Source organism: Pipra filicauda, unplaced genomic scaffold (genome assembly GCF_003945595.2).
Source record: "Pipra filicauda isolate LSUMZ 115617 unplaced genomic scaffold, ASM394559v2 scaffold287_size946512_pilon, whole genome shotgun sequence".
In the NCBI taxonomy this organism is placed as follows: domain Eukaryota; kingdom Metazoa; phylum Chordata; class Aves; order Passeriformes; family Pipridae; genus Pipra; species Pipra filicauda.
In genome coordinates this window covers 899413-911633 of record NW_024104406.1, presented here as the reverse complement: position 1 = coordinate 911633, position 12221 = coordinate 899413, and the positions used below count along the sequence as shown (strand labels likewise).

At 57.6% G+C, this 12221-nt stretch overlaps 1 protein-coding gene across 2 annotated transcripts; it reads right to left on the bottom strand.

Moving 5' to 3' along the window:
• Positions 1–356: 356 nt before the first annotated feature.
• CD276 (CD276 molecule) lies at positions 357–11336 on the bottom strand. Of its 2 annotated transcripts, none has more exons than XM_039382872.1 (8): positions 11306–11336; positions 8561–8693; positions 6893–7243; positions 6214–6510; positions 4566–4706; positions 2981–3022; positions 2543–2578; positions 357–1390 (listed from the first exon to the last, which is right to left on the bottom strand). In XM_039382872.1, the coding sequence occupies exons 2-8, from the start codon at positions 8595–8597 to the stop codon at positions 1368–1370; spliced, it is 927 nt and encodes a 308-aa protein (XP_039238806.1). In that variant the 5' UTR covers positions 8598–8693; positions 11306–11336; the 3' UTR covers positions 357–1367. The 2 variants fall into 2 exon arrangements, with proteins under 2 accessions (XP_039238806.1, XP_039238807.1); XM_039382873.1 differs by lacking the exon at positions 11306–11336 and adding an exon at positions 8845–8924.
• Positions 11337–12221: the final 885 nt, after the last annotated feature.

The window sequence follows — 12221 nt, the reverse complement described above, 5'->3', positions numbered from 1 at the left end:
GGGGAAGGACAACTAAAAATAGTCCCTCACAGGTGATTTAGGGAGGTCTCTTCCTCACCAGGCCCTGTCAGAACCCTCTTGCATCCCAGCACTGGGATTAGCCAGCCTGAATTCTGGAGCCATCTCGGAAAGATGACAGCATCCCTTCGGGATTTTCCTCTTTATTCCACTGCTTGAGGGATGAGAATAAAGCAGAGGGATGAGAGCAGGCATTGGCCGTTTGCTCCCCGTGCTGGGGGATGGATGAGGGCAGCTCAGGTGGGGTTAAAAGAGGAACATGAAGGTTTTGCTCTGGGAATTCCAATCTTCAGACTATGTCCAAAGCTGCATCCCAGAGACCACAATGAGCCCAGAAAGCATTGGCCAAAACAACCCCAAATTTATTTGTCAAGGCACAATAATCCCTTCAGATTCTGGACTTTAAATAATGACTAAAACCAGCAGAAGAGCCATCGGGGACTTCTCCACCCCTGGAGCAGGACCAGGGATGCGCCACCTCGTTCACCCCAGCAGTTTGGGTGCCCCCACACCCCCAGCAGCAACAGGAGGACCCCCAGGACATGCACGAGGGCAAAACCCCATGATCTCATGGGAAAAACGGGTGCTCAACCCCAGACACTGGCCAGGTTTGGCCCAACCAGTGCTTCAGCCCCCAAAGCATCAGCTCTGTCACCACAGGGAGGACAGCAGGGCCTCACCTGGCCAGCAGGTGCCCCCCAAGGCCTGCCCTTCCCCAAAAAACCCAAGTCCTAGGCAGGAGATCACCACCCCAATGGGATTTTGCATTTAAGGCAAAAATATAAGTCCAGTGGGAACCACAGTGTTGCAAAGTGAAAAAATAATTATCCCCACACGCCCCTGGAGTGGTGCCTCCAGGGGGGCCAAGAGCACCGTGCCTGGGGACCCCTGGGTCCCACCCACCTTCCCGGAGCCTCCAGGGCTCCAGCAGTCATTCCCAGGGACCTTGCTGAGCCCATCACCGCTCTCAAGGCCTCTGGGCTTGGGAAGGGCAGTTAAATGTGCCCTGGAAGGCACCTGGAAGGTGGCTGGCTCAGCTGTGGCCACGAGGGAGGAGGCGCAGGGGGTGCCTGGGGGAAGGGGTGACGCCGGTTGTTCTCAGCCCCACGTGGGGATGGACAGGGAAGACCCTCCATCCCACACACACCATCCCTGGGAGGGACACACCAGGGATGAAGAGATGCAGCCTCTTTGCAGCCCCAGGGCACCCCAAAGACATGGCCAGGGAGGGAGGAAGGTGAGGGGACCCGGGATGAGGGGTGGCAGCAGGTCCGTGTCCTCCCAGGGGACCCGGACCTCGTCCCCACTGGGGACATCTCAGCTGGTCCAGGGCACAGGGCACTGCCCTGTCAATCAATTTCTTGCTCGTTATCTGGGAAGAAAAAAAAAAAGACTAAATAAATAACTGACAAACATATTAAAAAAGAATAACTCACAGGTCTAACTTAATAAGTTCACTTGGTTGCAGCAGCTCTGGGCTCTCCTCGCCCAGGAAAACTGGGATCCCCACTCCCAAGGGTGATGTCAGCCTCAGGCAAATTTAGGAGTGTTTTTATCCCTTCATCCATCCTCCTGGCTAGAAATGCCCCTGCAGCCAGCAAATCCTGGGAGGTGTTATTATCCAAGCTTTGTTTCTGCTGCAAAAGTGGTCGAGGAGCCAGTGGGAGATGTCTGGCACATGGAGTTAAGCAAACAGGACGCACTGGGAATGAAAAGCCAAGGGGCCAGGAAGCAGAGCACAGATGAATGAAAGAGGAAGGAAGGGTTAAATTAGCAGTGATTCACCAGCAGCAGAGGCCAAGCCTCTGATTTAATAAGAAAGGAAATAAATTAAAAGATTGAGATCTGGGGATGGGAATGAGTCGGGGAGGAGCAGGACTGACCAGGCACAGAGAGTGCTGGAGCCCAACACTGGGCTGGGAGGGGTGATGGGCTGCTGGCAGCACTGAGCCAGGAGGTTGGGAGAAGATAGAGAAAGGCAGAAATGGGAGCTGAGACACCAATTTCCATGGATTTCCACCTGAAATTCAGCACCAGTCTGCTGCTGGGGAATTCTGCACGGGGAGGGATGGAGCTCTCTGCAAGGGCAGGACCAACCCCAGCAATTCCTCTTCTCTCAGCAAACCAACGGCAACACTCAAAAAACCCCCAAATTCCTCAGTGTCCAGAGCTGGTGGCAGGCGGGTTTTCCTGATCCCAAGGTGCCCAAAAAAAGGAAGGGTAAGAGAAAAAACATCCTGTGGAAGCCACTGGCTGCCTCACTCCATCGCTGCTGGGAGACATGAGCGGCACCCAGAGCAAGCACAGGCCAAACTGGGGTGGGAATGGGTGCTGGGAAATCACTGATATGGGAAAATCTGATAGAGAACTGGGGTGGAAAAAGACGAAAATTGAAAATACAGAGGAAAAAAACCCCCCAAATCCAATAGATGCTTTCCACATAGATCTGAGCATCACCTGAGGATGATGCTTAGGGTGAAACCTTCACCAGGGGCCAGCTCATAGTCCTGCCAAATTCACTCACCCTCTTTGCTCTCCGCGCTTTTCAGTAGCTGCAGAGCTGTGAAAAGCAAAACAGCACGTGGGTCAGTCCTTCCCCACTGCAAGGAAACACCTCCCCAGAGGAAATAAGTAAAAACCCCACTTTAGGGAACCCACCCCAATAATTACACCAATTTCCATCACAAACCAACCCCCGGTCCCTAAATCTCCCCAGCAGAAGAGACAGCATCCCAAGCGGGGTTGCTCCTGTGCCAGCAGATAAAGGCAATCACTGGGCATATAATTAAACTGTTTGATGCCTTTTTTATCATGGGATAGACTGGCTTATCAGGGAGCTGCCAGGTGAGGGATGTGCTGGAGAAAGGGGGAGCGTGGGGGGCTGAGCACCGACGGAGGGGCAGTAAAATGCACTCCCTATATAACAAACCCTCAGGTTTATTATACGGGACCATGCACCCACCTGTCTTGGGTTCTTCCCCCTCCTCATCCTGCTCCTCCGTCCCTGCAAAAGAGCAAGACAGAGTGTGGGAAACGTGCCAGTGCCCACCCTGAACCCCACCTCCCTGGATTTTGGGGATGCCCCTTGGATCGCCGGCTGCTCGGAGCAACCCGCAATCACTGCGTATCCCGGGGTTTGCTCGGGATCAGGTGCTGCTGAGCTGCTGGGGGTGCTCAGGGAGGTGACTGGCATCCACCTGCACCAGCACCCCATGGGGGTATTCCCCCAGCACACGCTGTGCCAGCGTGGCACATTCCCTACAAGCGAAGCAGGAAAAGGCACAGCTCCAGGCGACGCAGCGCAGCCGTCGCATCCCTATTTATAGCACGGCTGCCATCTGGAGCAACGCTTGGCGAGGGGCTTAGCGGGACACCACGGATCCCCCGGCACCTCCAGGATACCCCACCACCGAGGGATGAGCATCCCCCTCCTACAGCACCCACCAGGCTGCCACCCTTGGAGCCCGGGAGCTTTTACACCCCACGGGCAAGTCCTGCCACGCTGCCGTTCCCAGCAGGAAAGTCCAGCAAAAATCACTGTTCCCACGAGCCTGGCAGCCACAGGAGGCAGGAAGGGTCCCTGCCTGGCTTCTGGCTGAGCAAGAGCCACGGCAAAAGGTTATTCCTGAGGGTGGGTGTGCAGCCATCAGTGGAAAACATCACGGGGTGGGAGCTGTGTCTTGATGCTAAAGGACTGAGGTCAGCTGGCCCCAGGCCACGGCTGAGCGTCACGGCCCTGAAAATCCCCTGGCTGAGGAGAAAATACTCTGTACAGAGGGAAAAATATTACATATATATATATATAAAAAATACATCTATAACTTCTGCAGATGTTTTCCTAGAGAAAAAAAACCCCTCTGTCCCCACTGCTGGGGACACGGACAGCCAGGGATCATGGTGGCATTGCTTCCAAGGTCCTCCCTGGCAGGGAGAGGAGTGAAGCAGGAGCCCCCGGGGAGGGAGACTGCGGGTCCCGGCCCTGCAGAGCGATGTCGGCAGGGAAAGGCTTTGGCAAAGCGAATGCCTTGGGAGGCAGCGAGAGAAAACAACCGGGAACGCCAGCAAAGCTGCTTCCTCGGCCATTTTCGGAGCACGGCAGCTTTTTAAAGCAACAACCCCCCCCTTTTTGTGCAAACACGTCTCCATAAATAAAAAAACCAACCCAAACAGGAGGAGGACGCAGGAAACAAGAGCACAGAGCATCTCTCTTATGCTATTTCTACGGTGCTAAGTGCTAGAGGCACCTCCCTGGAGGAGATGCTCCTGGCTGTGGGTATCAGACACACAGAGGATGCTCAGAGCAGGAAAAGGGGGAGACAGGCTGGGTGGGAGGAAAACCAGGTGTATGTTTGAAAGAGCTGTCTGCAGCCAGCCCAGGCTCTGTGGCCCAGATCTGCTGGTGCCACCGCCCCCAGCATCCCTTCATCCCTTAAAAGACGCCACCACCAAGGCAAACCTGTGCCGGTCAACACTTGTCCCAGCTCCCCCCATTCCATCACCCTCGGCAAACCATTCCCCCTTTCTGGGGGAAGGAGCTGCCCCAGTACCTGCGTTTTCCTCCTCTTCCTCGCAGCTCTCCCGGATTTTCTTGTGGCACACGTAGGCCAGGACGATGAGCAGCCCCAGGACGCAGATGGCGAGTCCCACCGTGACCCAGAGCGCGGCGGCGGGGAAGGCGAGGTGCTGGCCTTGCAGGGGAGGGGACACACAACACCTGGGTGAGCACCACTGCCCAACCAGGGAACGTGTGCCCCACACCTGGACCCCGCGGTGCCGGGGACACGTCCCCGTGGAGGGAGTTGGCTGCACAAGGGTGGCTTTGGAAGGCAAACCATCGGTGCACAGAATTATGGCCTCCCCCAGCAGGTCTGGATCCGGCAGGGAAGCAGCAGGTTGAGTCACTCCCTAAAATACTTAATTAAATCTTTATATAATTGCACTAATAAATTCGACTGCAGGCTGACCCTTCCCTTGCTAAGAAGCTCAGGAGAAGCATCAGATGATCCTGCACCTGCTCCCTTTCCCCTGTCATCTCATGCCAGGGGGGCACAAAGGATGGGAATACCTTCCCCAGGGTCTAGAATCATAGAGTGGCCTGGGTTGGAAGGCACATTAAAGCTCACCTCATTCCACCCCTTGCCACGGGCATGGACACCTTCCACTAGACCAGGTTGCTCCAAGCCCTGTCCAACCTGGCCTTGGATACTTCCAGGGATGGGGCAGCCACAGCTTCTCTGGCCAACCTGTGCCAGGGCCTCACCATCCTCACAGGGAAGAATTCCTTCCCAATATCCCATCTAACCCTGCCCTCTGGCAATCTCAATACATTGTCCCTTGTCCTGTCACTCCTGGCCCTTGTCCAAAGTCCCTCTCCATATTTTTGGGGGTTGCTTCAGGAACTGGAACAACATGGCAGGGACCACCAGGGCTCAGGGGATATCTCCTGGAGTGCTGGAAATCCAATTTTTCCCCATATTACTGCTCCTTCTCCAAATACAGTCTTGCCCCAAGCCCTGCCCCTTCACAGATGTCACCCCAAGGTTGACCTTTTTTTTGCATGCTCAGGAGCCCTTCCAAAAGCCACCCCCCTGTCCCCAACCAGCAGCACCCATGCAGGTTTTCCTGCAAGAGTTTGGTGCATCCAGCTAGAAAGTTTATGCTCCACCAAGGACCCACCTCCCTAACCAGCAAATGCCGTACCAAGAGTAATTAAACACTAATTAATGCTACTGGGGAGGGCAAGAGGTTATAAGGAGCTTTGGGAGGGCAGCAGGTAGAGCTCAGAGTAAAGCGGTGATGCTGAACGTGCTTGATGGATTCCTCCAGCCTGTATTCCTGAAGTAGGATTGGTGCAGCTGGGATGGAGATCCCCAGATTTAGAGCACCCCATGGCAACGGGCTAAGGAGAAGACACCTGCTGATGGATTGGCACAGGGCAAGGAGCAAAGCTGGAGACTAAGAACTAAGGACACTGGTTCTTACTGGGGTGCTGGTGTGGGGTGACAGGGGAGAGAGCACAGCCTCGAGTCACCCTTGTAGGTCCATGGGGGAGGTTGGTAGAGCAGGGACATAGCGTAGCAACACCCAGGGTGGCTTTGGGCCACAGTAGGGATCCCAGATCCCAGTGCCACCACGGTCACCTTCTGCAGACAGAGCCCAGCCTTTCCTTTCCCCCAGATTTGGTGGCTCACCCACCCGTGATGGTGACGGACGCGTGGCCGTGCTGCTGCAGCACCAGGTTCTGCACCAGGCAGGAGTAGGTGATGCTGGGCTCCACCAGCACCTGGAGGACGCTGTGCACATCAAAGAGACCTTCTTCGTTGGCCACCTGGGACGTGGTGATGTTCTCCGTGATGTTGCTGCCCCGGCTGTCCTGCCAGAGCACGCTGGCCTCGGGGTAGCCGCGGGAAGCGTGGCACGTCACGACGGCCAGGTCACCTGGCTTCAAGTCCTTGCTGGGCTCCAGGTGCACACTGGGCTTGGAGTAGGGAGCTGCAAGGGAAAGGACAACCAGCATGATGTGATGGAGACAACCAAAGGATCAGGATCGGGAGCAACCCAATGAGGTTAGGCAAGCCCCAGGACAGATTCTTCCAGCTGATAAGACCAATCAGCTGACGGCTCCCCAGCTTTGGATCATTTATGGCCGTGTTTCCAAGTGTTCTCTTAACTGGCAGCTTCTCCATGACGGCAGGGAAGGGACTGTAACCCGCACAGCAATATTTTGGGGAGGTGCAGCTGGTTGGTCTCTAACAGAGACCTGAATTCATGGGGAAACCACAGCCAGGGTGGAGAGAGGGGCTCCACAAAGCGTGATGGAGACCCCTTCCCGCTGGGGAGACACACGGGGACAGCCCAGCTCCCCCTGCCTCACCTGCCACCTGCAGCGTCACCGCGGCGCTGTTGTAGTCGCGGACGCGCACGAAGCAGGTGAAGCTGCCCTCGTCCGCGATCTCCACGCGCCGCAGCAGCAGGGACACGTTGCCCTGGGGCAGCTGGTCATAGAAGAGGGACGTACGGTTGGTGTAGACCCTGCCCTGGTCTTCCAGCTGGTCCCGGCCACCGGAGAACCTGTGGACCAAGCGCTTGGTGTCTGTCAGCTGCCAGATGAGGCTCAGGTCGTCCAGGCTGAAGTTGGCCTCGGGGGAGAAGGAGCAGCGCAGGGTGGCATCCTGGCCAAAAAGAGCCACCACGGGCTCATCCGGGACCTGGATCTCCATGGCACCTACAGGAGGGTGACAAGGGCAAGAGCACGGGGTGGTGGGACCTGCAGAAGCACCTCCTTAAGCTTCCACCTGGGTAACATCTAAGCAAATGGAGGGATGCCCATGGGAGGGATCCGTGGGCAGGTGGCATCTCAGGACCGTCGCCAGCCAAGCCCACCCTGCCAGGAGGGAGACAACCCCACGTCCAGCACCACACCAGGGGCACCAGTGCCTTCAGATGCCAGACACAGCCACAGGCACTGAAACCTGCACCCCTCAGGACACATAGCTTGGATTGTCCCCATGGGGAGGGAAGGTGAGAGGGTGACAGCAGTGGGGACACAGTCTCATGTCCCCAGGATGAGCCAGCTCTAGCCAGGCTGGCAGGCACTAGATGGCACCAGTGCTCCAGCACGATGCCAATCGGTGTGCCATGGCACGGTGCCAACCTCATCCCAGTGCCACGGCAAGATGCCAACCAGTGTGCCATGGCGTGGTGCCAACCTCATCCCAGTGCTCCAGCACGATGCCAGCCATGTCCCAGTCCCACAGCACAATGCCAACCCTACCACGGAGCAATACCAGCTGTGCCAGGGCTGCTGGACCTGAAGGTGGTCCTGGGGTGCCTGTTGGCACCAATGTCCCCCAAAGCAGACCCCAATCCCAAAACAGGGAGGAAAAGGGGGGAAATCTCACCTCAGCCCATGGATTTACTTTATATTTCAAGCTCAGCACCGCTGCAGAACACGGCAAAGCCCTTCCCACAAATACCTCCCATGGGACGAGGGCAATAATGAGACATTAAATTTGAGGCAAGAGACTGCATGGGGAGGATGAGGAGCTGTGGAAAAGGAGGAGGAGCTGCAGGAAGGAGCCAGGCAGGAGGAGCCCTGCCAGGGGCTGCAGATGGACAGACAGGCAGGACAAGAGCACTGGGCAGCCTGCCTGGCTCCAGGGAGACTCCAGAGTGTCACGTCTCCCTACAGCTAATAATAAATGCCAGGGGGTTTTAGGAACCAGCCTGGCCAGAATCGCTGCTGGCTGTGGAATCCAAAAGGATTCAGTCCCGATATCTCTCCCAGGTAAGTCGAACCTTCAGGATTTACTCCTCCCCTGGCTTTGCCATTCAGCATGTGGAAGGAGGTGTCCCCTGCTACGAAGTGCCACCACAAGCCATAGCCAGGGCGATGCCCTGGGCAGCCAGAGGACCACAAAACGCCTTGAGGGAGCTGGCACCAGGAACCACAGGGCAAAGGCAGCTTTGTTGGGATAAACATGGCACTCAGGACATGTCCTTTGGGGTGGTGACACGCTGACCCCCCCTCAGCCCTACTCACCTGCCAGCACTCCCAGGACAAGCAGCAGGAAGAACATCCTCGGCAGAAGCAAAGTCTGGATAAGAAAGCGGGAGCAAGCACAGCCCGGGGAGTCCTCACAGGGAGCCTTCTCTCCTGGAACAAGAGCTCTGAGCTGAAGAAAAACAGAAGGAAACACTGAGATGGTGCTGGGAACCAGGGATAAAGAGCAAGAGAAGGGAGGAGACCAGCATCAGGCCGGGGATCCCACACCAGCCATCCCCAGAGAGCACCCACCTCGTCACAAAACCTGGGAGGGGGTTCACCTCCAGCCTGGCACCAGCCAAAGGATTGCTGCATCCCCAGCATCGGGGAGCCGATGGAGCCGGAGGCAGCTCTTGTGCTGGAGGCGTTGGCCGGTGCCCTGGGGAAGCCACGTGAGCCTCTTCCCTTCCTCCCTGCTTCTCCTCCCCTTTGTTTCTCTCTTTCCCAGCTTTTCCCTGCAGCAGCATTGGGCTGTTACATCCCTGTCCTCCAAGAGGAGGCAACTCGCTCCCAGTGTCCAAAATTGCTAAAAACTAAACAGAAGAAGCTAAACGGGAGAGGTTTGCAGATTCCTGGCTCCGCCAGCAGCTGGAGGGCTGGGAGGTTCATCCCTGTTCTAAAGCAGAAAAATCTCCGGCATGAGGTTGTCCCGAAAAGTGGGGAATAGAGCCAGAGCGTCTCAGAGCTGGATGTGGGGAGAGGTGAGGGCAAGCTGCCCGGCACCGCTGGCTACGCTGGCCGGATTCCTGAGCATCCCTCCCGGCCCTGCCAAGAGCTCGTGACCCGCGTTCCTCCCTCACAGTAGAAATGAGCCCCGGGTATCGCAGCCAGCAGCGCTGCTGTCGTGTCCCATCCCTGTCCCAGGACATCCCAGAGCTCCCCTGCTCCGCCCGGAGCCTTTAGCACCCAGAGCTCCCCTGCTCCGCCCGGAGCCTTTAGCACCGACACAGCCAAGTTTGAAATAAATCAATGTCGTGGCACCAGTTGCCTGGGGGTAGTGGGAACAACGTGGGCCATTGGCACCTTGTTCCTTAAACTCCTCTCAATCAGGGAAAGGCAGCCCCGAAGCTTTGGTCAGCTCAGCTCTCACGGGGGAAACTGAGGCACGGAGAAAAACTGAGGCACAGGGAACAGGGGGTAGCTGAGGTACAGTTTTGTCCCAAGATCTCTGAGGGGCAAAATCCCCTCTCCTTCCGTCCCACGCACGAGGCTCTTTGGAGAAAACAAATTATCCAACTTTTTTCTTAAACCTGACTCTTGCCTTTTCCCAAGTGCACAAGCCCAGAGCCAGCCTTGTGCTCAATGCCAGGCAGCTGGGAAGGGAGGGAGCTGTGGCAGGAGAGGGTGATGGGGCATCACTCAGCTGCCCAGACGAGGGAAACCATGACTCATCTCCCTTGGAGTTCTTCCCTTTTCCTGGTGATGCTAAAATAAATTATATTTTACGGGTTTCGTGACCTACAAGTCCTGCCAGACCCGCTCAGAGGTGTCACGGGAAGGGGACACCCATGTCCCCAGTCCTCCTTCTGCAGCTGGGAGTCTTTCCTTTCCATGACTCAGTTTCCCCATTCCTGTGGTGTCATCCTGGGACAAAGAATGGGCTCTGTCCCAGACCTGAGTTTCTGTCATAAATTGGGATGTAAGGAACTCCACAAACACATTCCTTGGAAGAGGAATGCCCTTGTGAAGGCAAGCCAGGATGGTTGGATCCTCCAGAAACCCAAGGAATAACTAAATCTCCCCAGGAATCATACCTCATCTCTTCCCTATTTTTTATTTACTATCACAGAGCTTTTTTCTTTATAATACCCACATTATCAGCTGCCAAATTATCACCCTGAGGTGTGACACTTGGCAGGAAAAAGGGATGAGGGTTCAGGGTGACACTTGGTGGCAAGAAGGGATGAGGATTTGGGGTGATACTTGGTGGGAGGATGGAATAAGGATTCGGGGTGATACTTGGCAGGAAGAAGGGATGAGGATTTGGGATGCAATACTTGGTGGTAGGAAGGGACAAGGATTTGGGGTGCAATACTTGGCAGGAGGAAGGGACAAGGATTTGGGGTGCAATACTTGGCAGGAGGAAGGGATGAGGATTCAGGGTGATACTTGGTGGCAGGAAGGGACAAGGATTTGGGATACAATACTTGGCAGGAGGAAGGGACAAGGACTTGGGGTGATATTTGGCAGGAGGAAAGAATATAAATTCGGGGTGATACTTGGTAGGAAGGAGGGGGGTATCTCCTGTCTCAGCCCAGGGAAAAGGGGAACAACCGCTTCCCCTCGGGATTTTGTCCCACGCGTGGGGTGTGTTCAGCCCAATATACTAAATAGGGCGGTTTAAATCGGATTTCTAAGCATGCCGGGATGCCGCCTTCCCTGAATCCATGCCCGCCATGGGAAGCGACGGGGCCACCGCCTGCCCCCCGGGACTGCCCGCACCGAGACGGGGGGACCCCGACACCCCCCCCAACATCCGCCGGGGCTCCCCGAGCCCCCCAGCCCCGGCTGCGCCGTGTCCCCCCGGCGGGGCTCGGCTCGGGGGGAGCCCCATTCATTCCGCCCTCCCGGAACACCGCCCGGGTCCCGCGCCCCGGCCCGCGGGAGGGGCAGCGGGGGCGGCGGCGGCTCCTCCCGCGGGGCTGCCCCGCTCCCGGCCGGACCCCCGGCACCCCCCGAGCCCCCCGGCCCCGGTGCGGTCCCAGCGCCGCCCCCGAGCCGGGCGGGCCCCCCCGCACTTACCGGGCAGCGGCGGCGGCAGCGCGGGGTCCGGGCGGCGGCCCCGGCCCGATTGGCTGCGGCTGCTTCCTGCCGGGAACGGCGCGGGAGGAGCCTGGAGCGGGACACGGGGGAGAGCGGGGCTGAGGAGCGGGGAGCCTGGAACTGAGGGATCCGGGACAGCGGGGCTGGGGGATTGGGGAGCCTGGAACTCAGGGATCCGGGAGAGCGGGGCTGGGGGATTGGGGAGCCTGGAACTCAGGGATCCGGGAGAGCGGGGCTGGAGGATTGGGGTGCACAGAACTGGGGGACTGGGGAGCCTGGAATTGAGGGATTGGGGAGAGCAGGACTGGAGGATCGGGGAGAGCGGGGCTGGGGGATTGGGGAGCACTGGGCCAGGGCGATTGAGGAGCCTGGAGCTGGAGGATTGAGGAGCTGGGGGGTTGGCGAGCACGGGGCTGGGGGACTGCGGAACCTGGAGCTGGGGGATTGGGGTGCACAGGGCCGAGAGAGCGGGGTGAGTTCAGCCAGGGGATTGGATGCACGGGGCTGCGGGATTGGGGTGCGCAGGCATGGGGGTTTGGGGAGCACTGAACCAGAGGGATTGGGGTGCATGGGGCCAGGGGGTTGGGGTACACGGAGCTGGGAGAGTTGGGGAACACCAGACTAGAGGAATGGGGTGCACAGAGCCACAGATTATGGATTAGGGTGTCTGACGCTGGGGGATTGAGGTGCACTAAGGTGGGAGGGTTGGGGGCAGCAAGCCAGGGGGATTGGGGTGCACAGGGCTGGGGAACTGGAATGCACAGAGCCAGGAGGGTTGGGATATGTTCAGCCAGGGTATTGGGGTGTCTGGTGCTGGGGGATTGGGGTGCAGAGCTGGAAGGGTTGGAGTATACTGAGCCAGGTGATTTGGGGTACACTGAGACAGGGCATTGGG

Coding starts and splice junctions, on each gene's coding strand:
- CD276 (XM_039382872.1), bottom strand. CDS start 8,597: ATGTTCTTCCTGCTGCTTGTCCTGGGAGTGCTGGCAG. Junction 7,244..8,560: donor TGTCCTGGGAGTGCTGGCAG/GTGAGTAGGGCT, acceptor ACCCTCCTGTAG/GTGCCATGGAGATCCAGGTC. Junction 3,023..4,565: donor GGAAGAGGAGGAAAACGCAG/GTACTGGGGCAG, acceptor GCTCTTTTGCAG/GGACGGAGGAGCAGGATGAG.